At 34.6% G+C, this 27986-nt stretch overlaps 1 protein-coding gene across 3 annotated transcripts in view; it reads right to left on the minus strand.

Annotated features, from left to right (window-relative positions):
• The window catches only part of tasp1 (taspase, threonine aspartase, 1), a 145175-nt gene that overhangs the window by 81532 nt on the left and 35657 nt on the right, over window positions 1-27986 (minus strand). For all 3 annotated transcript variants that reach the window (XR_007933617.1, XM_028820567.2, XM_028820566.2), the window contains exons 8-10: window positions 21261-21367; window positions 9895-10014; window positions 9258-9336 (exon numbers count right to left, since the gene is read on the minus strand). Coding sequence is in view for 2 of the 3 variants with exons in the window: in XM_028820567.2 (XP_028676400.1) it covers window positions 9258-9336; window positions 9895-10014; window positions 21261-21367 (306 nt within the window). In the remaining variant the exon portion in view is untranslated. The remainder of the gene's footprint in view (window positions 1-9257; window positions 9337-9894; window positions 10015-21260; window positions 21368-27986) is intronic.

Genomic DNA, 27986 nt, shown 5'->3' on the forward strand with positions numbered 1-27986 from the left:
ATACCTTGAGATACGAGTTTAATTCGTTCCGTGACCGAGCTCGTAAGTCAAAATGCTCATATCTCAAATTAATTTTCCCCATTGAAATTAATTGAAATGAGATTAATTCGTGCCAGCCCCCAAAAAACCACCCCAATTTTTTGTTAAATGTTTTCAACATAAGAAAAATGTATTTATAATGAACAAATATTGTATACAAACAAAATAAAACCTAATACACAAAAGAGAATCTAAAGAAATAAACAGACGTTGGCAAAGCCGATTAGCATATTGTAATGTTTTTTTCTTTCACTTCACTTTTGCTTAATTTTCTTCGTCACTAGTTTTTTACTTTTTGCCACGCTTTCATCACTTTCATTCGCAGGGCGTTTCAATAGAAACCTGTCCAAGGAGCTTTGTTTAGTCCTCCCCTTTAGAATGTTTCTGAAATGAGTTAGGCAAGTGACATTAAATAGCGCCACTGCACATTCAGTTTCTTTTCCGTAAAGAATCTTGGCCCGGTAAAGTATAAAGTAAAAGTAGATTTATTTTCGCGCACATTACATCAGTTGCTGGGGGGAATCTGCTGATTGCCCACTGTTGTGACAGAAAATTAAACGCATATTATGGACAGCAAAGCCAGTATTACTGTCAGAGAAAATTACAGGCATTTTACGGAAAAAATTTAATGAGGTAAAAGGTCCCTTGCCATTTAATATAGACTGTTCCTACTAATGTTTATGGACTACTGTTCTAGGGCCCATTATTGTAATGGGATTAATGTCTAGTACATATATATTTGATACAAATCACCTAAGTCAACAAATAACACATTATTTCACTAATCTAATGAACAAAATTATTGAACACTGTGTGAAAGAGTAACTGTCCCCTAGACTCATCAACCCCGATTAGAGGAATAATTGCTGACCGCTGATATAAAACGGTCAGACTTGATTACAGTCAGCCACGTTTAGTATAAACCTCAGGTGTTTTTAACCATACTGCTGAAGTCAAGTTTCTCACACAAAGATTCCACAAGCACATAATGCCAAAATCAAAGGAATATCCAAAAGATCAGAAAAAAAGATGCTTGTATCTTATTCTGGAAGGGGCTACAAAGTCATTTCTAAGGCTTGCAGACTCCATCAAACCACAGGGAAAGCCATAATCTCCAAATGGAAAATACTGGGAACAGCAGTGAATAGTCCCAGGAGTAGTCAGCCTGTCCAAAGTAAAATATAAAATTATTTAGAAAAAGTTATTCTAAAAAATTGCTCTCTTCTTTTGCCTCTACAAATGGCAGTGTTTATGGCCCCACAATCAGAAAGACACTGGGCAAAAATGTACTTCATTTGAGAGTAGCAAGATAGAAGCCACTACTTATCAACAAGAACAAAATTATTTAAATAAGCTTTTAACATAAGCAAGACAAACACAGAGAAGACAAAGAAATAAAATATTCAAAATGTCTAAACCAAAGTAGAACAAGGGAAAAAAGGAAAAATATACAAAAACAAGAATCCCAACTAAAAAATGTATACATTTTCCACATATTTTTATGTTTGTGGTTGCTGCTAAATTCCAAATACTTGTCAACAAGGTGATTAAAAATGAGACTGGTCTGGGTGTGTACATTAGTGTGTCATGCCATTGGTACTGGTGTATCACCTAGGGCCAGAATCTGCCTCTTGAGACAGGCTTCTGAGAGTCAATAAAGGATAAGCATTTCTTAAAATTAAATTATCCTTTCCCTGTTTTATTGCTAAATAAGCATCAATGTCAGAAGTAATGCCAATCCAACACATTGTACAAACATGTATATGCACTGGAACAATGTAGGTACCAATCAATCCAAAAGCTATAAGAAAACTTGAGTTTTCAGATGAAATTCAAAGGGACTAAGCACTACAGTATTCAACTTCAGTTTAAAGTCACATACTCATTACGAAGTTAAATTATTTGACTAATCAACAAGCAATACATCACTATTCCTTGTGAGGCACTTAGTCAACATTGCATAGCACTTAAGAATGGAAAACAATGGGTGATAATTTACTATGAAATATTTTAAAAAGTAAAAATCCATTAGCAATACAGGTCTGATACTGCTATACACTGAATATTAGTATCACATATTTATTCTTCGATTTCTGTCACTCATGTTCAGTGCCCACTAAGAACTGACAGAGTTCATATTATGACCAAAGAAAAAATATTAAAGGACCACTACCAGGATGCTACAGTCATTTTGTGTAATGTTTGACCCAAGAAATGAGCATATACAGGGATTTACAAAGTTCTGAAAAGCTAGTGACCCAGGAGTTTCAAGTTGCAATGGTGAAGAGGACTATTCTCTTATTCTCTTGATGGTTGAAACTGTAGCCAGACAGGAGAGCTGTAGCAAATTAATGTAGTAGTTAGACATTTGAAGGAGCAAGTGTTAAAGATGACAAGATGCCCCCCTCACATAGTTGCAAGTAAGCCTGCAAAAATGTGTTGTTTTATTAAATGCTGTGCTTTTCTATGCTCTTTCAGAGAATATTTGACTGATTTATTTATTTATTTATGTATATTTAATATATAAATAGTAACATATACATTACTAGTAATAGTAGGGCATTGTCCAGCATTGTTAAAAACATACACTATATGCTTTCCTTTGGACCTCAAAAGAAGTATCATCCCAACAACAATGATTAGAATGAGTTTATCTAAAACTGCACTGATATAACAGACAGTTAAATGATATTGAATAGAATAGAAGAGATTCTGGTTTTAACAGCAAGGATAACTAAAATAGCAGGTGACTTTCAGGAGTTAAGATTTTATGTATACCCTGTTATCAAAAGAATGCAAACTTTTTTTTAAGGAGTTTACATAATTTTAAGTGGTCAATAATTGAAAATCTATGAAGCAAAACTTTATTTATAAGATTCTATTATCATTAGAACTTCTATACATTAAGAACTGTGCCAGTGGGCACATTACGACCTTGTTATAAGAAAAATAACACTTAGACCACCAGGCAATAAACAAAATTTACAAGAGCCACAGCAAAGGGGTAACAAAATACAGCTCTCATTAGCAACGCCCACATATTAATTTGTTTTTTGCTCTAACATAGTTAGGACCAGGAAAATCAAAGATGGTAAACAGGCCAGAGTATGGCAAAACGCACAACTCGGCGTGTCAGGAAAAAAAAATGATTGTTTTTCTGCTGCGTTTGATGGGGATTCCTTTCAAGTCAGGAAATTAAAAACAGGTGCACAAGAGAACACATATCTATATACACAGTCCTTGATACATGTGTTTCTTTCATGTTTTAAAATTGGAAACGCATGTTGAAAGAAGGGAAGATTAAATGAAAATCCGTTTCTGTTTGCCACATGCATATGCAAGCTAAGGTCCTGACAAAACTATTGAATTTGATTTTTTTTTTGAGATGACCCATCACTCATGAGAATTAAACAGTAACAAGCTTCTGAAAAATTGACTGAGGTACTAAATACACACACACACACACACACAGACGCACAATCATTGGTATTGTGTATGTATAAATTATTCCTGAATCCCAGAAAAGTATGTCAAACTAAGTATGCATAAGTATCCATATTCAGGCAAAGCTTCCTTGGTGAATGAAGAACAGTTCCGCTATTAAAACTCTGAGGCATGGTACTCAATAAACAGCACTGAACCCTGTAGTTTCAGCACGTGAATGGGTTTAATGCTATTAGAGCAATGTAACCTAGTGTGTTTAATAGTTTATATAAATCTAACATTAATAAGCTAACATATGGTAATTAAAAAAAAAAACACACACACACAATGTGCTCCTTTACTTTAAAAGTATACTTAGAAATGAGGAAAGCATATAAGCAATACTGTCCTGTGTTATTTCCACAGAACAGGGCGCCTGATGGCACTTTTAACACAAAAATGATTCAAGTTCATTAGATACAAAGAAAGAGCAACCTCATAACTTTTACAAGTCATATTTTCTCTAAAAACACAATACAGGAGAGACAACAAAACATATTTGGTTTATAACTAAACAATTAAACTTACTGGTATACCTGACTTTTTTCAGGGCACAAAAAAAGAACACTAGTTAATAACACTAAACAGAAATGACTTAAACTAGAACATTAGAACAATCTGGATGAGAACAGGCCAACAAAACTAGCTAGTCTCATCCACTTAAATCCCCCAAAATAATATCAAGTTTAGTTTTCAAGGTCCCTAAAGGCCTACTGTCTATCATACTACTTGGTAACTTATTCCATGTGTCTACGGTTCTCTGTGTGAAAAAAAACTTCCAAATGTTTGTACAAAATTCACCTCTAACAAGTTTCCAACTGTGTTCCTGTGTTTTTGTTGAACTCATTTTAAATAACAGTCTTGATCCACTGGAGTAATTCCTACCATAATTTCAAACATTTCAATTATGTTACATTTTTGTCTCCTTTTGCTTAAACTGAAAAGGCTCAGGTCTTTAAATCTTTACTCATAACTCACCCCCTACAGTTCTGGAATCAGGCTTGTCAGTCTTCTCTGGACTTTTTCTGGCATTCCAATGTCTTTTTTGAAGCTTGTAGACCAAAACGATATACAGTCTTCCAGATGAGGCCTCACCAGTTCATTATGAAGCTTAAATCCTTCTCATAAGGTGTACTTTCAGTTTTCAGATTTCCCATGGTATACTTGTCTAATATTTTCATTTTCTGCATTGTAACCACTAGGGGGTACCACTGGGTCTCAAACCATAGACACAGCAATACCCAACATATTCCTGGTTCAAATAACGGATTTTTATTTGACAAAGTGCCTTCCACGTACAATTAACAGCAAAGTAAACCATTCACAATTCTTCCATCCTCCTTCAAAAGAATGTAGCCCACTGCCTCCCGACTCTGTCTCAACTAAAGTGAGGCAACGGGCTTTCTTTTAAACTAGACCTGGGAACTGCTTCCAGTCTCCCGTCCAGGTCATCGGGAGCATTTACAAAGACCCTGAAAGGGCTGCGTTTCCAGACTCCAACTCCCATGGCACCCTGTGGGTGTCTTAATCTAGTCCAGTCTTGAGGAACACAGTTTCCTGTCGCGTGGGGGAATGAGCTGCTTCCGGTAAGCCCGTTTGCCCAGTCCATCTATTATGGCATCCTAGCCGACTACATATGAATTTTTCCTTTATCGCAGCTAGGATGTAATGCTTTACTTTTATTTACCACCAACTGAAGTTTATAGTGTAAAATCTTCTGCTTCAGAACCAAGTCAACATGGATGCTGACCCTTTAAAATCAAGCATTGTGTTACTATAGAATTTCAAATGCTAGGGAACAATAGAAAATTTGGAGGTTATTTTTTGCCAAATTAATGTGTACTAGTTTGAACCAGTCTGGTAATTCTTCAATGTCAAAGAAATTACAGGAAAAGCAAATGCCAGCATGACCGTGTACACATCTCTTTTATGATGCTGAAGGGTGTAGATCATATTGAGTATGTACTTCAAAAGACCCAGACAACAATTCAATATTACACTGATTTGTTTTGCCAACTTTTGTGGCAGTCAATCAAGAAAACGGGGTGAGGAGTATGGGTTCCTAAGTTCAGTCCTGGAAGGCCACAAAAGCTGCAGGTTTTTGTTCTAGCCCAATTATTTAATTAAAGAACAATCCTTGCAAATAACAGAACTTGCTATCTAATTTTAATTGCTTTTTAGTGTTTTCTTTCTCCTACGTAAGGTCATTATTAGATTGCAGATTTGTTTCTTTCCAAGTGGCTCCTTTACTTTTTTCTCTTCCATTTCCAAATATTTAATTAAAACAGACACTATATATACACACAGCTATAAATGAGACCATGTTAGATGGTGACCTGCTGGTTCCTTTGTCATTTGCATCTTTTTGTTAATTGTTAACTTGTTAAGAAAGCAAGACGGGTTTAACACTAGAATTACCAAAGCCAACGAAAAATCTCGTAGGTCCGTCCCACCTTAAATCCCTTCGCACCTCTCCACCAGCATCTTTTGTCCTGTAAATGTGTCGATAAGCAGCAAGCAGCCTACTATCACATCCCCCCACTGCCGCACAGTTTTCTCAGCTCAAGTCTGTTTATCTGCGTGTCAGTTGCTTAGAGTTGTATAGGGTGAGAAGTCAAGCAAAATGACACTTTTTATAAATACTATATCGTTATTTGGAACACATGCATTTCATGTTTATGTAAACACATTGTTAAAACAAACGTTTTTCGTGATTTAGTAACAATTGACAAAATGTAGGCATGAAGTATATAATGTGTGAAGCCTGAAGTCCAAATATCAAATAAACACTTTCACAAAAGGTACAAATATAACAGAATAAGTGAGCTTCTATTCAAGACTATAACTGCAGAAAAAGAACCCGTGTCGGGGTGCGACATTGACAAGCATTTGCTACGACTGCTTCGGTGGCACAATGGTATCAGCTGTTGACCGGTAAACAAAACTTCATGGGTTCAACCCCGGACGAGTCCGTTTTGAGAAGTGAGCTGCTCTTATTCTTACTATCTTAGAATAAAAACATACATTTGATTTCAGTTTGTAACAGCCGGTGTAAATTTATGATACTTGTAAAGGTTAGCTTTGTTTTTTTTTTTTTTTTTTCAGTTTTATTCTCTTAGTCACATTCACAACCATATCCCCCCCCCCCCCCCCCCCCATTTGACACTGCTGTTTTCACAAAATGACCCGCTTTAACAGAGGTGAACCCAGATCATCACGAAGGTTCTACATCGGAGCAAGAATGCACGTCGCACTTTTGCCATCACTGTGCATTGTATATGTAAGTCTTTTTATATAAAGTACAGCGACGGCAGCTTCCATCTGCAGCTACAGACACTTCAGTACGCGAGCGACTATCCACGCTACTTTTTAGAGCTGGACGGTGTATGTGCTCAAAAAAAAAAAAAAGTCTAACTGCATTCTCGTACCATTGCTCGCGTACTGAGGTGTCAGCAGGCACTTTTCGTGGCATTACACGTGTATTTTTTGAGCAAGCCCGTGTCGATCAAACACAGGAAGCTCTGCAGTCTACTTGTGACTTTACACTGTAGGAAGTAAGAAAATAAATTAAGGTAAATCACATTCGATCTGGGTTTTATGTAAGTATCATATAAATGTTAATGTTTTGGGCGCACCGTCCAGATCTAAAAACTAGAGTGGAGAGTCTATAGCTGAAGGTGGAAGCTGCCGTCGCTGTACTTTGTATATAAGAGCCACATCGAATGTTATTTACTTATTTACCTTTACCGTTATTTACTTACTTATTTACTTCCTACAGCGTAAAGTTACAAGTAGACTGCAGAGCTTCCCATGTACATATACAAAGCACAGCAATGGCAAAAGTGCAACGTGCACTCTTGCTCTGATGTAGAACCATCGTCATGATCTGAGTTCAGCTCTGTTATAGTGCGTCTTTATGTGAAAACAGCAGTGTCAGATGGGGGGGGCGGGGGGGGTTTGGGATCGTGAACCTAAGAGAATAAAAGTGAATAAAAAAAAAAAAGCTAACCTTTACAAGTATCATAAATTTACACTGGCTGTTACAAACTGAAATCAAATGTATGTTTTTATTCTAAGATAGTAAGAATAAGAGCGGCTCACTTCTCAAAACGGGCTCAACCGGGGTCAAACCCTTCAAGTTGCGCCACCGACTCGGTCGTAGCAAATGAGTGTCAATGTCACACGCTAACGCAGGTTCTTTTTCTGCAGTTATAGTGTTGAATAGAAGCACACTTGTTCTGTTACAGTATATTTGTACCTTTTGTGAAAGTGTTTATTTGATATTTGGACTTCAGGCTTCGCACATTACACACTTCATGTCTACATTTTGTCAATTATTACTAAAATATGAAAAACGTTTCTGTTTTAACGATGTGTTTACATAAACATGAAATGCATGTGTTCCACATAACGATATAGTATTTATAAAAGGTGTCATTTTGCTTGACTTCTCACTCTATACAACTCTAAGCGACTAACGCGCAAGTAAACAGACTTGAGCTGAGAAAACTGTGCAGCGGTGGGGGGATGTGATAGTAGGCTGCTTGCTGCTTATCGACACATTTACAGGACAAAAGACGCTGATGGAGAGGTGTGAAGCGATTGAAGGTGGGACAGATCTACGAGTTTTTTCGTAGGCTCTGGTAATTTTAGTGTTAATAACAGAATATACTTGTTTTACAAAAAGAAAAACTACAACAAGCAATTAAGGGCTGGAAATCTTAAACAGGTGAACATATGTTGCTCAAGCCATAACTACTTTAACAGCAATAATTAACATTGTAATTAACAAACTGGGCTGGAACAAAAATCGGCAGCCACTGCAACCCTCCAGGATAGAACACATTGAGACAACCTTCTTTCACTGCTGGACTTTACATACTTAAAGGAACTGACAGCCTGTTATCTGCTCTCATATCAAAATCTGTATCTTTCTGAACACAATACCATGCAAACATAAATTATGGTTACTTAAAGGCATCCCAAAAACAAAACCTTCTGAACAAGAAAATAGTTTAACTTTTTAATTAATGAAAAGAACTATCAAGACACCAGTTTTAATTTGGTAATTAGTATGTCATAATGGCTAAGACAATGGACTTTAAAACACAAGATTTACCGGTTTAGAGCTTCAGCTCTGAGTCACTCTGTGATGCTGAAGACACCATTTAAACTGCATGTTCTCCAACAGTAAAAATATACTGTATTTAAATTATTGTAATATATCTCAATCTTGTAACTGGCCTTGGTCAATGACCTCTGCCAGATTAGTAATACAAATAATTTAAAGGATCTGTAGAATGCCTCTAAGTAAAATAGCAATTTAAATGAGAAGTTACTGTATATAGGAAGATTATTTTATTTTTTTTACTAGTGCAAACTGCATCGTAAGGTACCTTAAAGTTTATCTTCATATTAAAAATGTTTTAAAAGCAGGTCATTTCTAGCATCATATATATTTCAAATGGGTTTCTTATAAACTTTTATCATAAATATATACTTTAATAGTTTAGTAGACTTATTCCCAGAGCCACTTATTTTAAACAGATGGGAATTTTTTTTTTTACATATTTTCAAGAGGGTTATAAAAAAAAGATGTATCAGTTATAGGAAATGAAAGTTGTGATTTCTACACCATCTATGCAGTTACCAGATAACAGTCTATACTAGCCAGCACAAATGAAGGTCAATGGATTGCTTTCAAGAGTTAGGTATTCACAAAATGCAACAAATACCTGAGGTACTCACAGCTGTAGAATAAGGGTTTAGGTTCCCTGCATTTTCAGCCCAGCAACCACATCCATAGTGAGCCGCCTTTAAAGAAAAACAGGGTAATGGTTACGTTTTAAGCACTAAAGAATTACAAATATAGCATTACAACCTTTTTTTTTTTTTTTTATACAATTCCAACACATACTCGCACAGCTGAGAAAAGGAGACATAAAACTAGCTACAATTGGCACAATTCTCCTGCTGGAACTTTTATGACTTTTCAGCACATGCTTCCCATGGGAACAGTCTAAATAAATCTACTGTGCTTAGCACAGCAGCAGTTTGATGCTATGAAGGATCAAGCTGATAGGACACTCTGAAACTTAGTTACAAAGCTGAAAATAAGAGAAAAAAAATAAGGAAAGTATACTTATATTTAAAAACTTCCTTATTAAAATGGGTCCCTAAAGTCCATCTCCAACTAGAGAAATAAAGGACGTTGAAAGAGCATGAATCAGGCTGGAAAAACAGATTTTCCACTAGATCTTTTTAACAGTTCATGTTTGGAATTTTCCTTGAGAAGAATAAATTGGTTAAAAAAAGGCTGTCATTTTCATGAATTTATTTAACTTCAAAGTGACAAGATCTGTTCACTATTACCTGACCAACTCTGCCTGGATGCTTCATGGCTAAGCCTCCACTGGAAACAGCAGCAGCAACATTCCCTTCATTGTCAACAACTATCGCTCCCACAGTATCCAATGAACCAGTGTCATTCTCCTAGAGAACGAAAGATTAGCAGGACCAAAGCGGTAAATAGGCTTACATGTGGTGTATTACTTGTTATTAGTCCAATGACCAAAAAAAGTCTTTAAAACACTTGTAAAAGTCAACAGACATCTTAACGGACTAAACATGCACATCATAGTCATTTTAATGTTAAATCAGTTTTATCAGAATATTTTTTCTTAGTGAACACAACTGCAGCAGGGAGGTCAACCATCTCACAGTTTGAGCATCCTGGGTTTAAATTATAACACAGGTAGTCTATGGGGAGTCAGTTCATTTTTCCAGCATTTACATGGGCCCATATTCTGTTTTTCTCCCACATATCAAAAATGTGCACTATTGATTCTTAATTTATCCCAGGTAAATGAATGTGGGTGTCTGCATAAGCATCAAAACCTATTTTCAGGACTACATGTTTATACAACCTTAATGTTTGAAAACATTTGTAAAAATAGTCAAAATCCCAAAATAAGATAAATGAGGTTATCATTTGATATAACATTGTTTTGAGGGATGACAAAAGGTATGCATTAGATATGATGTCTGTCACATATTAAACACAAAAAAGTATGTGGCATGATATTAAAATAAAACAATTTAAGGACTTAAAAAGTATAAGTTGAAAATATATTGAACTGTTAATATGAGCACAGATGAGCAACAGGTTTTAAATTTCTTATAGTACATTAACCTTTCTCCCGAGCTGCTTCAGAAAATATTTTTTTATGTACGAGTAACAGCAAGAATTGAGGAACTGAAGTTTTTGAAGTAACCCATACTATCAAAAGTCAGGTAAAATGTAAATGTATCATTTGGTGGGTGGTATTTTTAACACCACACTCTCATACGTATGGTTTTGTATTGAGCATAACAGAAACAGTCAAAATATTTATCACTTAGTGTAATAATCAGTCCTATACTTCTATTAACAGTCTGTTAAGATGTATAAGCCCAAGTTTAAACATAGCTTGCTATGATATGCGATTCCATATAGTTCAGGAAGAACATTCAAGACAGAAATAAGAAAGCACTTTGTCACACAAAGGTTAATGGTAATCTGAAACAAACCTCTCACAGATATGCAGCTGAATAAGAGACCTTAACAAGTTCCATAAAGGAGAGAGCTGGGATATTAGATACATACTTAGTAGCATTTGAGCTAGATCCAAGTAGTTATACAGTAAGATAATCCAAATCTAACCCAAACAACTTCTTTGTGTTTGTACGTGTACTGCTGTATATTTAATGCAAAGCTCTGCTGATTAATTAATATGAAAAGCCACAACACTGATTTGGCTGCCCAGCAAAAAATAAACGGAAAATGTCTGATCCTGGAATTCAAGACAATATATAGGTATATCATTATATTCAGCTTGTTTCTCATTCCATCTTTGTCAGCTGATGTTACCTCAGTACACAATATTCCGATTTTACTAAAATTGTTTTAGGAACCTAGTAAGAATTTTTATGCCCAAGTTTAATAAAGCATAAAAACCACATTACAATAGCTAAAACAGAAATCAATCAAAAATCCAATCAATACAGTATTCCAAAAAATGAAGATGTATGAAACAATAATCAACATCACCAATAACAAATAAGAGCTATGTGATCAAAAATACGATTATAAGGGAGTTCTTTGTGTAATTTAAAACATCAAAATAAAAAGACAACAGAAGCTAATGCTAGCATGTTATTTTAGAATAACATTAACAAATTCTGATCAAAGTGTGATGAAGCTTTGCACTGTTCCTCGTATGAAAATACTGATTTTTTTTCTAGTTTTAGGGAATACAAGACAATGCTTTCCTACTTAGAGAGGGTGGTTTATGATTTTTCAAAGTTAAGCTGACTTGTGACTAATGTAGCATAGAAGATCACAATGCATCTATTGTTGCATAATCTTATCCCATATGGTGTTATTCTAAATAATTATTAGGAACTGCAAATTCAATACAAGCTGACAAAGTGATTATTTTTTCCAAAATGGTGTGATTTGTAGGACAATCTCAAAACACAAGACCAAGTGAGGACAGTGCTTGAGGACACTGTTTGCTATTAGGGTACTCTGCCGGATATATTTTAGACACTTTAAATCTTGAAAGATGTGTGTGATGTAGTTTTAATTTAAATTATGCCATGATTTGCATAGACTGATGAAGGAATGCATGTTATAAATTGCATTCTCATTCTTTTTCTGAGTTATTTATTGCAACTTCACTTTCCCATTGTTGCCCACAGAGGTATGCTCTGTGAAATTAGATGATAAAGTTTGGAAATTATACCATTATAGCTAAACATTACTAGATAAACATATTCAGATATAGATATTGATGGAATATTATGAAAGCTGAATAGGTTCATTTTAATAAAACCTTCTAACTTGTACAAAAAAAGGGTGTGTTACTGGATACCTATATTAAATAGGTTCAAATACTGGGTAAGTCAAAATTATGTTAACATTTGAATGTTGAAAACAGTTCATTCACAAAACATACTTCATATCTGCAAGATGATTTACAGGAATATCTCAACCTGTTCACCATCATGTTCTACACATGTACCATATGTGGCACATAAATTGTCCACAAAAATTGTATGTAAGTATGTGTGTGCATGTACATATATCAGTACCATTAGTGTTAACATAATTTTGACTCACCCTGTATATGATTACCATGCACCAGACCAGCAGAGAGTAGCATCTCTTCCTTACAGAGTTTCCTACACTGGTCCAATATAATAAGCCACATGTTGCAATAAACCTATAAGTCAATCAAAAGCAATAATGGTATTCTTATATATGCAAGGGTGTCTTTCCTTTAAATAAATCAAGTGTCCGTGTTGTCTTTTCTTCTGCTTTCTTGCGTTAGTAAATATGTGATTAGCCATGTATATACCAAGGCAATATCACAGCAGAGTGAACCTGCTTTTATAAAACATCCCACCTATGTCGAGCCACATACAATCAAAGGCTCATTGCCATTATATAACTGAGTATTAAATCATTCTAATGATGTACAGTTGTAAACTTGGTACAAAGATAGCCAACAGATTGGGGCACAAAAGAAAACTGATTCCAAGGTTGTACAATGGAAAATGTCTTGATTATGTATAGTAAAATTAATTAGTTTTTTAGAGATATTTCAAAAATGCTAATTTGTTTGTGTTTTGTTAAGTTGATATTGATGTCAAACAAAGGTTTTTATTTATATAAAACTTTTTATGTGTAGTGTTATACTCACTACTCTTCAGCAATTTTGCACCTTTTATTACACAAGCAGAATAACAGCCTTTTATTTTTGGGTATGTAATTTAGGCACAATAATGCCAAAAACCCTTTTAGGGCATAAGAGGTTAAGCAAGGGACACACAAACTAATTGTTTGAGATCTGGTATTAGTTATTGATGACTGGTACATAGAGAAAAATTATATACTGTAGTTTAAGATTTCTTTTAAAGGCTACCTAAGAATATGTAGTTTTATTACATTCTCGATTCCTTTCTTAGTACTTGGTTCTGGTTCCTTTCTTAGCCAAACTACTAATATTTACAAACCAGTAATAAAGGTAATATTAGACAATGCCATGTTACATGGTGCTTTAGACCGTTGCAAGATCATCATTTTTAATATACAGACTTTTTGTGTTTCAGATGAATACAGTGATCCCTCGCTATATCGCGCTTTGCCTTTCGCGGCTTCACTCCATCGCGGATTTTATATGTAAGCATATTTAAATATATATCGCGGATTTTTTGCTGGTTCGCGGATTTCTGTGGACAATGGGTCTTTTAATTTCTGGTACATGCTTCCTCAGTTGGTTTGCCCAGTTGATTTCATACAAGGGACGCTATTGGCAGATGGCTGAGAAGCTAGATTGCTTACTCTTCTCTCTCTCTTGCGCTGACTTTCTCTGATCCTGACGTATGGGGATTGAGCAGGGGGGCTGTTCGCACACCTAGACGATACGGACACTCGTCTAAAAATGCTGAAAGATTATCTTCACGTTGCTATCTTTTGTGCAGCTGCTTCCTGAAACGACATGCTGCACGGTGCTTCGCATACTTAAAAGCTCGAAGGGCACGTATTGATTTTTGACTGAAAAACAAACTCTGTCTCTCTCTCTCTCTCTCTCTCTCTGCTCCTGACGGAGGGGGTGTGAGCTGCCGCCTTCAACAGCTTTGTGCCGCGGTGCTTCGCATACTTAAAAGCCAAACAGCCCTATTGATTTGTTTGCTAGAGATTGTTTTCTCTATCTATGTGACATTCTGTGCTCCTGACACGCACTCCTTTGAAGAGGAAGATATGTTTGCATTCTTTTAATTGTGAGACAGAACTGTCATCTCTGTCTTGTCATGGAGCACAGTTTAAACTTTTGAAAAAGAGACAAATGTTTGTTTGCAGTGTTTGAATAACGTTCCTGTCTCTCTACAACCTCCTGTGTTTCTGTGCAAATCTGTGACCCAAGCATGACAATATAAAAATAACCATATAAACATATGGTTTCTACTTCGCGGATTTTCTTATTTCGGGGGTGGCTCTGGAACGCAACCCCCGCGATGGAGGAGGAATTACTGTATATTATTTATGAAAATAATTTGTTAGTGTATATAAGGATACTTGGAATGAGAAATAGGAGTTTTGGAATTTATTCATTTTAACAATATTAATTTTCCTACCTAAAGATAGATGAAGAGATAACTACTTATTAACAAAATGTCAAAGATAAACTGACATTTCCAGTACTAAACTTTCCAGCTTTGTATAAGCAATAATACATTTACCCCATTCCACTTAAACTAGTTATTCACTATGTGCAAGAACGGAGCTTTCCTTCAAATAAGTGCCCAGGAACCAAGGAACAGACCAGGGACAACCAGTAGATGAGAATATTCACTTTCCAAAACTGCACACAAAAGGAAAAACCATTAAAAAGTGGCTCCACTTCTTCTTATATGACGTTTCCATAACTTGAGTGAACACTGCTGTTGGATGAACTGAAAATTCTGACTTTTTTCTCTACCTTATATTTGCAAAACATGCTATCAAAGTTGCTAACAAATGACATCCTAAATTGAAGTAAAAGGCAAAAAGTATAATAAATAAAAGCAAAAAGCTTTTAATCATAAATATATTGAATATATTTGAGTTCTGTTTTTATCCATGATGTTTAAAATGTGTAGAGATTTCAGGGCTGGTAAAGGGAAATCCTACAATTTATTCTTAAATCTTCCTCAAATTTGGGGGCAAATGGTGGTTGGGGTTAGTCTGAAGCCCATTTTGGTAGCAATGAGCAGGGAGCTCAAATTTGCCTTGGATGGAAGTTTTAGAGATACATATTGACCCAACTTTCAAAAAAAAAAAAGATCCATGAAAACAAGTGGAAAATGCATAAATCACAACACAGGATTTGAAACAAGAATCTCTAGAGGCAGCTACCCCTTTCTGTAGCTCATTTCCACAATAAATGAAAGCACACTAAATAAAAAAATGAACATACAGTACTGTATAACTCTAAAAACAAGGACCAAAATATACAGAAAAGCAACAGCAAGTGCTTGTGTCATCCAATGAGAGAGGTACAGAACCAGACCATAAACAACTGACATGACAATGTAATCTTACTTAGGTCCAAGATGGCTTAATGAGGCATTTCAATGTTTTGGTATATTTGTGAAATATACAATGTTGCTTTGTTTATTGTCTAAAACAAACATACGTTTTAACGTGATGATTCACAGTAATTAAAAAAATAAAACATTGAACTGCATCATATTAAAATTTACGATGCATTCCAACTCCCAATCACATAATGAAACTTGATTATTTAGAGCAATTATAAAAACAAACCACTGCATTACATCATTTTAAAATTATGGACATATCAAAAGTAAACTAAAGGCCACCTTAAAATTTTAAGTTTAAAAGGTACAGGAAAAATAGGTAACAATTATGCAGTATTACTATTATTATTATTATTATTTGAGAATTCGTAATTGCACTAACATGTTAAAGAAAATATGTTCAAAAAGGTAAACAAATTGAACTGAAAGTAATCATTCTAATTGTCTATCTATTTTCCATAACCATTTTTTCACAATAGGGCTGCAGGAAGCTTTCCTACCAGGATCTGGCAGTAGATAAAGACAAGAGATATATGCCATTGTTATTTTGTAGTAAGCTTGTGGAATTTAATCAATAAAAAAAAAGAAAAAAAAACTGCCATTTAGCAATCTGATAAATACAATGTATTATTTTATATATAAAGAAACATTTGATACTAAAGCTAGTTCCTGATCATTTGCATCACAGTTTCCTGTTAGTTGTTCTTCATGCAGCAAGCAGGTGCAAATGTACTAATGAAAGATTTCTAAAAAACCAAAAAGTTAAACCTGGTCTGCACAATGCAATGTCCTTTACTCATCATGTGAACTCTCCAACATCATTTAAACCTGCAAAGCACATTTAAATTTCAACAATTACATATTATTAACTATAAATAAATGTAACCTGTTATGTAATGCATGGTTTCAATTATGCTAATAAATGCAATCTTTGGCTCACTTCTTCATTTATGGTATCCAGCTAAAACCAACTTGGTAACCAAGCAGAATACAGTAAGAATAACAAAACATTTTCAAATCTTTATACAGTTGGTACTTTAATAAACCTTACAGAAAAGTATAATACATGGAGGATTAATGTAAAATATATGATGTGTTAAACAGAATAGTCATCTTAATTCACAGGTATGTGGTAACTGTATAGTAAAGCACATTAATAAAGTCACGAAAACTGCTTTGTGTGTCAAGAAATGTACTTATGACAATTTTACAAAATTATTTCAAGATGCAGAATGAAACAAATAAAAAAATATTGATGCCTGCAATATACATCAAAGAATGTAGAGCAAAATATAATTCTTTCAGTAGCCCACATGGAAGGCCTCAGTTTTATATTTCTTCTTCCACTTAAAAACCTGTGCTTTAATGTCATTCAGAGGCATTCTTAATGGTGGTCCAAGCACAAGAGAGAATTAGAAGGTACAAGATTCCTTTTATGGTGGCACAGACACCACAAAGGCATTTTTCTTCTTGTGCTAAACCTCTTCTGAATTAAAAATGGAAATTATGCCAAGCAAAAAAAAAAACAAAAAAAAAAAAAACATACAAACACTGAAGTAGATGATGAACAAAGGAAAAAAAAACCTGACAAATCAAATCTCTTTATCTGTCTTGTCTATCCTAACAGTGGAATATACTTATAGTACCTTGATGGGAGACAGGTGTTAAAAAAAGCAGTGGAATAAATCTGAACCTAAAAAGCAAAAGTGTCAATGTATAAACAGTGTCTTCATTTCAAGAACATTAAAAAAGCACTTTATTAATTTTCTATTCACTGTACAATTCTGTTGTACCTGCAGACATATGCAAAACAGCTCATATTGTATACTTATAATTCCCAGAGCTATGAATATTTACACCATTTCATATTTGTAAACAAATACACAACATATAAACTTGTGCTGTTTATTTTTAATATTTTAAAAATTGGTTTCTTTTGTAAATGCTGCCTTTTAAACTTTCATTGAGATAATTTTGTTAAAATGTTACAAACAAAAATTATCAAAAATGATATGCATTTTTTAGACATGCTTTTGGACAGTATGCCCTTCCTCAATATTTTTACATACTGAGCCTGAGTCTGTAGTGAAGGACTGGCATGATAGAACACTTTCATCCCTTCATTTATCTATAGCTCTCTGACAGTTACTTAATCCTGCTTGTTTAGAACATAATACTGAAAACAATGTCCAGGCCCCATAAGAAAATCATTCATCCAATTGAAAAACAAAAATCACAATAGCCTTGAACATCACTACTAATTATTTGTTGGTACAACTGTTTATACCTCAGTCTTTTGGTTGGTCTAATTATAAATTATATAAGCTCTTCCACCCACTTAACTGCTAGGTCATCATTTGTGGTTTTATTCATATGCAGAGCTAGCAAGATTAATTTAGAGGCTCTTGATGGTGGTATGCTTTTATCTTCAACTGAGCAGCAGACAAATGCCATACTGCAAAGACAAAGGCTATGTTTAAAATGCACTTCATGTTAAAAATAAATAAATAAATAACGTACATTCAGCTAATAGTAAGATACTTCTGAACTACTCTCATATACAGTATTATGTACTCCAAACTAAATACATCCAATATGTCAGTGTACCTTTATTTTTTGACGTTCTTCTAATTTTAATAAAGAATCAACAGTTTTTAAAAGCATTTCAAGTAAAATAGCCTATTACGAAGACACTTAAGCATATACAAGGTATATATAACTTAGAAAAGGCAAGCAAGCAAATTGAAAAAAGTCAAAAGTTGTGTTTATGCAAAGATCATATTACTATAAATGAATATCTGTCCAATTAACATAGTTAATAATGTGGGAAGCTGAAGAGTTAAGAATGTCATTCTTAATAATCTGGCATGTGCTCTGTCTAATTTATATTAAGGAGCTCTGCTCTGGTATATGCCTTATAGCAGACTGCTAGCCTGTCCAAAGAGCTGATTCTTTTCCCTAAATAGAGTTAAGTGGGTTTGAGATTATGTTATGGCAAGACCTTCTCTCTTCAATGAGTGGGACCACAACCTAATGCCAAAGGCATTGGAAACAAAAATAACATGCCTACATATGTACAAAAGCTATACCTTTACAGTTTAAATGATAAACATTGAGATTAAAGTGAATTAAAGTTTTTACTTTACTTAAGATAGGGTGTGGTCTTGTTATTTGCAAGGCCTGTATTATCCACAATTCTTTTATGTTGTTTTAAGAATCTGGACCATAAAATTAGTAAATATTATTTAGGTATGCTAGAACTAGAATGGTACAGGAAGACTATTACTGTAAAACTAAGATTGTGGATGTGGCTGTTTTTAATTTAATCAGCTGAAAATGAAGTCAGTTAAATCTGACAAAAATTTACAGGACTAACTGGGAAAAAATACAAAAGTGAATTAAATCTGCTTACTATATGAAGATGAGTTCAGTTCAGCTTTCAACATCATCATCCCTCAGAAGCTCATAGGGTCTGCTAGGCTACAACACTTCCCTATGCATCTGGATCATAGACTTCCTCACAGACAGACCACAGCCGGTCCATATCAGAAACACTCTCTCCAGTACTCTCTCCAGTACTCTCCACAGTCCTCACAGGTGGCGCAATAGTAGTGCTTCTGCTTTGCAGTAAGGTGACTGTGGAAGATTGTGGGTTCGCTTCCCGGTTCCTCCCTGTGTGGATAGCGCTTTGAGTACTAAGAAAAGCGCTATATAAATGTAATGAATTATTATTATTATTACTATCACACTGAACACTGGCAACCCCTAGGGCTGTGTACTCAGCCAACTTCTGTTCACTTTGCTGACTCATGATTTGTACAGCCCTAACACCATCATTAAGTTTGAGAATGACACAAAGGTAATGGGTCTCATCAGCAATGGGGATGCCCCATCTCTGGCCCACTACCACCTGGTAGAAGGGACTGTTGCATCGAGAACGGTTCTGCAACAGCTTCTACCCCTAGCTTATTTATATGTAGTAAATTTGTTATACTTGTTACTACTTTTGCTTTTTTATTATTATTTGTTGTTATTATTTATTTATTACTATATATTTAACATTATTACCATCTAGTGACTTACCTATTATGTATTTATTTACCTATTTATAGTGTAGTAGAGTTCTTTACATGACTTGCACTTGTCCTGTATTTATGTATATGCTGCATCACAGTCCTGGAGAATATTATTTCATGCCACTGTATGCTGTAATACTGTGTATGGATGGTATTATAATAAAACTACTTGACTAGATTAAACTATATACACCTCAAAATAAATCCTCTTTTCCTTATTTTTGACAAATTTTTCCTTGCACAAAACATTTTTCTAGTAATAAGCAGGTACACCCAGGTCCTACAATTAATGTCAAAGTTACACTTGACACTAGTGAAGTGCGGCTTAAATTGAGCTTTACTGAAAGGGGGTCACAATTCAGTTTTCAAATACACTAATCTAAATACTGGTCCAGTAATCTTCTGAGGTTCAGTCAACTATTAACTCCCCTAAAACATTTAACAAACCACATTTATGTATAAATAGATATTACATTGCTTTTCAAAATACTACCCCACCTATTTACCATTGGCATTAGAATGAACATGAGATTTTAAATTTCAATGGCAGCTTTTATAAAAACAGCTTTTAACAAAAAATATAACTTTAAAACCTGGTATTGAGTGAGGGTGAAAGGGAGAAAAAACAAAACAACATTGTAAAACACAACAGGATAAATAAAATCTGGTAAATAAAATGGCTTTTAACATCAATCCATCTTTCTGTTTTTTGAACGCACTTATCCAATATAGGGTAATGGGAAGCCAAAGCACACCCCAGAAGCTTCAGGTACAAGGCAGCATAAAGCAGCCATAGGCAAGGTGAGAGTCCATCATAAAACACATTCATGCACAGCTATACTTACACAAATTAGACCTATTTGGAGTCTTCAGTTATATTAGCATTAAAATTCTGTAAATCCTATTTTAGGCTTCTAGCTAAATTAGTGAGGAAAACTCAAGGAAAAGAATCCCATGGCGTGGTCGTGCAAATCCTACAAAGATAATGGTCAAGCTAAAATTTAAATCCAAACCTCCTGACGTAGTGAGGCAGCAGTGTTTTCACTGCAGCAGGAAACCCTGTCAAATGTTGAAAAAAGAAGAAAAAAAAAAAAAAAAAAAAACGGAATAACTTGTTTAAAAACAAACAAAAAACTTTTGTTATATCCCCAAAACACCTAACACATACAGTTACATAGGTGGACAGGAGTGGGCTCCTCTAATCTTAGCCTACACAATTTGAACATCTGAGCCTTTGCTTAGACTAGAGTACACTCTTTAGCATCCTAGATTTCTGCTCTGATTTTACTTTCACCTGGGCTCATTGAAGAACTGTCACATGACCAATTGCTCTATCCTTAAACTCTAATTACACAACTTGACTTCTAGTGCTAATTTCAATATTATTTAGAGGTTTTTTTTTTAATACTTCACTGCAAGCTAGACTAAAGTTAGCACCACAGGTTTAAATTTAATCACGAGCAGTGGGAACACTTCCCACATTCTGTGTAAAAAAATCAAATTCAAGAAGTTTATCTAAAGTCAAAAATTACTAACGTGTGAACTTGATTGTCTTCTCCTCTTTGTCTGAATGACGTCCATTTCCACCTTCTCAGCCAATTCCATCTTCCGCTTGTTCCTCCTATATGCTGATAAACTGAACTCTACACGAGGGTGGGGAATAGACATTGAAGGTAGGGTGAAAATTACAGTTTGAAATTTGAAAATTGCAATTTTTGGTTAACTTTTTTTTCTTTTCTCTTTTTTTTTTAACACAATAAAACGTGCACTTCCTCATATCCCAAACCAGGTTTGGTTCTTACATGGACACCAGTGCTAAGAAGACAGGGTGGAACAGAGATATACAGTATATATTTATGTTATTTGACGGGGGGGTCGGGGTGGGTGGTTGGAACGCAGTTTACATACCTAGGAGAGGAAGAAGGAAACTATGAAGAAAGATTAATCTGTACAAGATCAATTTTACTTAATGACCTTTAAGAGATAAAGAGTGCTAGGGAGAAGGAACCACCTTAACATTCACTTCACAATATACAAGAAACGTGCAAAAATTAACATTAGTCTCATAAGATCATAGGAAAATTATAAATCACTTGTTTATCCAACTTTACATATGTAAACATTAAAATTCAAACTAAAATAAGCCTAAATTTTTAAGCCTTATAAAAGACAACTGCAGTGTGTATTCATCGTGCAATTAATCCCTGTGATTACGCATTTCAGGTACAGAGCTATCAACACTGATACTGTATATAAAAACGAGCTTCATGTTATATTCTAGCTTCACTGAGGTGTCCATCTCAGTACTCATATGCATATCTGGGGTGCTAAAGTGGTAGAATACAGAATCACTCTTGTGCTGGTTTAAACACAGTCCAGTCACAGGTGGCGCAGTGGTAGGGCTGCTGCTTTGCGGTAAGGAGACTGTAGAAGAGTGGGTTCGCTTCCCGGTTCCTCCCTGTGTGGATAGCGCTTTGAGTACTGAGAAAAGTGCTATATAAATGTAATGAATTATTATTATTATTATTAAACACAAGGTGTTGAATAGTCATGACAATGATGGTACACACACTTACAGACCTCAAAAATATGTTTGTCTATGTTTAAACGTGTAATTGTTCAAATGTATTATTTGAAAAAAGCATTTGCTTCTTTATTTATCCCTATAGAAGCAGACCACTTACTATGGCCAAGGTTGCATGAACCACAAAGAACTAGACCATCAAATCGAATGTACTTCAAAATTTAGTTTTGACCAATTAAAATCATAGTGCATGGTGTAAAAGTAAAAATTACTCTAAAGTGCTTGTGGGAAGAGGCAGTTTAAGAACAGTATGTAACAAGTCAAACTTTTTTTCCAGACAACTATTAATTGCCCTAAAAAGAGGTGTTATGCTTCTACAGCCAAACTATCTCTAAATAGTTGTTTGTTCAACATCCTGAGAACTTACCATTCAACTTTACATTTTAATGACCTTCTGTTAGAAAGCACCATAATGATATTATTTCAACTTCTGTTCTTTAAACTCCATTAAAACATTATGAAGTAAAAGGTAAACAAAAACAATGAAAAATGTACATGCATGGTGTGTTTAAAGACATAACTGTTTTGAAAGGAGGGGCATTTTAAAATTTTAAAGCAACTCCATCAAGGAATTAGTTTTGTTTGTTCACATTTTTTATTAAATATTTTTGTAACAGTGGGTCATATTCAAAAATAACAGCAATAACAGGATGTAATAATGAGTTAGTTAGGTACAGAAAATACTAAGAATAGACTTGTGGTGGCTTAAACGCTTCCATAAACATCAGATTCCACTTTAATTGATAAATTGCAACAAAAGATGTCCTATTGTTAATTGTTGGTTGTGGAAGTTCTATTGTTTATTGTACCTTAAATTTCTTAAACATTTTAAAAAGGTGAAACTGATTATGCAATCATGCACTGTATGCATAATGTATCACTACACCATGACTAGGGAGATCATTTCCCCTTTCATTTATTTCTACATAACTTGAGTTGCTTGCAATTTTTTTTTTACTTTAATAAATATCATGTAACTTGCCCTCTATGTATTAAAAGAGCAGGAGGAATGATCTACTGTGACTGAGAGCAAGTAGGCCGAAGCACCTCTGCATGAGCCGCTTCTAGGGGCAGCATATCAAGCAGGAGCTGATGCATAACTCTGCAGGGAATTCACTGTTTTGTCATCAGAAGTGGGTACCAACAGGTACAAGACGAAAATAGACAAGTTGAAGCATCCTCTATCACAGAAAATTTGAAACAGTAAACTAAATCGTAGGTGAAGTTACAATGAAAATTTCCCTGTTTTTAAGTCAAAGAAGTTGCTAAATATTTTTATAGGAATTCTTGAAGTTTCAAAACTTTATACAGTGTGCTGTATTTGAGATATCTCAATGAAAATTGAATTTTTCCATGAATTTTCCTGAAGAATTATTGTGACAAATTTCAGCAAAATCAGTCCTGAGACAGACAAATTGTTTCATGTGGACAACCAGACATGACAACAGAAGTGCTTTCTGCAATATTAGTAACTTTACTATCATTAAGTTATGTTGGTGTTTTTTTTTTTGCTTTGAGCTATACATAACCCTAAACAATTTCAACACTGCCTTTATTAAATATGTTGAGCTTAGGTATCATTTGTAAAGGAACCTTAAAATATGTAATAACTGATAAATATGACTAGTAAAATTAGTCAAAACATTGGGCTAAGTAAGTAGTGTCGTGTTTACAATAAGCACACATAAAAGGCTCTTTATATCTAAATCACAGTATAGTAATAATTATGGAAGAACAGGATAGTATCAATTACAAAACAGGTTATTTATAAAAGTACATTCATATTTACCAGTCATCATACTTTTGTAGTTTAATTTAATCTTAATGATATACTACTGCACTTAATGACATATTAACATTATTCACTTTTGTATATGAAGAAGTTATCCAGTTAATTTTTTAAATTTACTCTCAAGGTTATTAATGTTTATATAATTTAATCTAAATAAAATAATAACCTAGACGAAATACTATTGCATTAGCAAAAGTATAACATATTACTCAGATCTGTTCAGTGTGTAACCTTAAATGTAAAGCTAACCATATACTGTAAATTCACTGCATTTTTCTTGGCTACTCCTCTCCTTAGAATCAACCTTTTTTTTTTTTTTTTTTTTTAAATTAAGCAACCATTTTATAAAAGAAAACAAAAAAGAACACTAACTTTATTTTTTGAAGTGAGGAAAATGCTTTAGAGGAGCATTACTGCTATACAGTAATTTCTAATTTTTATATAGTGTTATTCTGGTGCCATCTTCTATTATGGCATTGAACCATAAGAGTACAGGGAGTATGCTTTAAAAATGACAATACTGAATACAAATAAACATCTGGAAACATCTGAAAAGAAATTAAAGGGTAAAGATACCCCCCCCCCCCCCCCCCAACTATAGGACCTACACATTTGAAGTTAAAACTTAAGGTAGGAGCAATCAATGCACAAAGTTGCTGTAACTGACTGGAAAGTTGCAAAACCACAACAATGCTGGTTATTTAAAATATGGTATGCTCAAATTTCAAATAGCATTACTGCATTAATGTAGGCATTCTTTTACAACAACGACACACAGATGAAATGATAAAAATATTTAAAATTATGACAAGTATGAAGGAGAGTTGTTATGAAAAAAATAAACCCATTGATTGGAGGATATCCGTGCAATTTTAGAATGTACTCTCAACACACCATTGCCTAAGTTTTGAGCCGTTTTTCTAATGGCTGTATATGACACTCTTCAATTTAGTGGATGAGAAAGCAGAGTTGAAAAATTAAGATGTGTGTGGTAAGAAACATTCAGCATACTGACAAATTATAAAATTGAACCTTTGAAAACTCATTTCATTTTGTAAAACCCAGTGATGGTAAATACATTTAATAATGTGATCTTTATATTTAGGAAGAGAGTGCTGTCTGATATTAAGTTTCTATTTTGTTATTCTTTTCAAACTAGCACTGAGTGTGCTGCGTAGCCACATTTTTATTTCTTTATTTAGATTTAATTGGAGCAATCAGTCAACATTTAAAATGCATTAAATAGACTGCGTGTCAAAATCAGAACAGAGGAATAACTATTAATAAACTTAAGTGTAATGCTGTGTATAAACATGTAAACTGTTACAATATAATACAAATTAAAGTTACCCTTCACTTACATTATAGTAAATGCAACAATACCGGGATTAAGCTGTCCTCGTGATGTGTATTACACTGAATATCTGTATATTAGCCAAAGTGATTGAGGCTTTTGGTGCGGAAGATCATTTTCTATGTGCCATCTTCACATCAGACTAAACATTTGTCTTACTTTTCACTAATGTGCTATGGTATAAGGCAAAGGCTGTGTGGTTTTTAATCCTGTTTAAGCATTAAATGCAAGACTAAACTGTGACCAACTGATAATTTAGACTTTCAGTTTGGTGGAATATACAGGTATAATTGTTGGCTTTTTTGTTGTAGGTATCAATGTCTGCTTGTTTTCATTTTCAGACTAAAATGAGGTAAGTTTTCAGTCAGTCTGTTTTTCTGACAGCCTGTATTAGATGAATAATGAAAAATGTAATTAAAAAAAAAAAAAAAAAAAAATATTTACCAATTAAACAGTCCTGTACCATTGTATAATTGTCAACAAACAGAAAAACACATCAAATAAACATTTATAACCTTACGTTTCAACTTTACATTTTTGCAATGTTGAATATGCAAGTGAAACCTCAACTATACCAAAAGAAAATAAAATACTTACATGAAGAAGTTTTGGTAATATCAGCCTAGATAATGTATACCCTCCGTTTGTGTAGGCCTTACGCTTACAGCCCAAAATCATTCAGAGTTAGATTAATTGGCAAACCAAACTGGCCCGGTATGAGTGCGTTTATGTAGAAGGTATCCTTTAATTAAATGGAGCTCTTTTCAGGGTTGGTTCATGCAGTGTCATAAGTGCTGCTAGGACAGACTTTGTTTCCCTGTGACCCTAATGAATGGATTAAGTGGAATCAGAAAATGTAAAAGGCATGACTAGTTTTAGCATTGCAGAAACAAAAATTAAAACTTATTTCAAAGCACGGAGGAGTGGTCATTATGCTGTAGGGCTATTTTACTGCCTCAGGGACAGAATTGCTCCCAAGTTGCACCAAGAAATTTATACTGGCCTTGCCAATCTTCTGCAACAAATGGGCTTTTGCTTTAGCGACCTCTGCAGATAATGCCTTTGTGCCCATTGGTATCCCACAGCCAAATTACAGAGCCTCCTGATAATTTGCAAACGTCCTTTATCACTTGTGCTCAACAAACACATCTTAACTGGCATTGACTATCTTTCTGCTTTAGAGGCTATTCAGACTTAACATTCCTAACCTCTTTTTATATGAAGGAATTCATTCTCCACAGAAGAATGTACAGAACACAAGCATCCATTAGCGTAATAAACCATGACAACCCACTGGTCTTTGTGCCCATTCACACCTAAGCGTTTTTCTAGCGTTTTAGCACATGCTAGAACACTCCTAAATCATACAGTATGTAAGGGTATTTGCTATAACCATGTTTTCAATGACACTATTCACATCTAGCAGAAAGAAGTTTTCCAGCATTTTCAGCAAAACGCTTGTTCCATTGAAATCAGTGGTAATGCCTGTAAAATTCTGGTTTAAGAAAAAAAAAAAAAAGCCCACAGAGAGTTTTTTACAGGAAGTCACTGCCTCCTCCTCAATGAACCAGAACTGAAGCAACTCATTGAAACCAGAAAAGGAAAAAAACAAACACTGGTATCATAATGTGCACATGTGCTTTGGTTAATCTACTGACACCTACTGAGGGAGAGGTTCAATGTGCAAATAGCTTCTAACCAAGAGAGAAAAACTGAACAAGTTATAAGTACACATTTAGTTTTAATTAAGTTGAAATTTAGTATGTTTAGTACGGATATTTTAACAGTAAGAGTGAAAGTTCTGCACGTGGAATAATTGGTGTTAATGAATGTGCTTATCTGTGGATGACTAACTGTTTTAACACTGATTACTTGTTCTAGTAATGTGTCAGTAATATTTGTCTTGTTCTTGATATGCTGTGAAGTAAATAACATCCATGCTTTTTGCCATCCCTAACCTGAGACCCTGGTTATTAACATTGGCTGCTGTACCACCAAATCACACTGTTTCAAAATATATACATCAAAATATATACAGTGGAACCTCGGTTTGCGAGCATAATTCGTTCCGGAAACGTGCTCGTAGTCCAAAGCACTCGTATATCAAAGTGAATTTCCCCATAAGAAATAATGGAAACTCGGATGATTTGTTACACAACCCAAAACTATTCATATAAAAATGATTTAATACAAAATATAAAGTTAAAATACATAAAGCAAATTAACCTGCACTTTACCTTTGAAAAGAATCATGGCTGGTGTGAGTGAGTTTCTAAACTCTTGTGGGATTCCACACAACGGGAAGACACGCGGAAGAGCGTCCCAAAGCAATCACAGTCTCCCAGCGCTGTAGCAGTTCGCCGTAAAAGCGAATCCGAAAAGATCGCGGACATGCTATAAGCTCCTGCTGTCGATGGGTGATACAAGGAACAAGGAACATTATAAATGTGCAGGGCCCTGCTTGACTGCTGTGTCTGTGTATAGGAGAGCGGCAGATCCCGTTACAATAACCGCGCTGTTGCTGTTTCAAGC

The sequence above is a fragment of the Erpetoichthys calabaricus genome, chromosome 15 (genome assembly GCF_900747795.2).
Source record: "Erpetoichthys calabaricus chromosome 15, fErpCal1.3, whole genome shotgun sequence".
Lineage (NCBI taxonomy): Eukaryota > Metazoa > Chordata > Cladistia > Polypteriformes > Polypteridae > Erpetoichthys > Erpetoichthys calabaricus.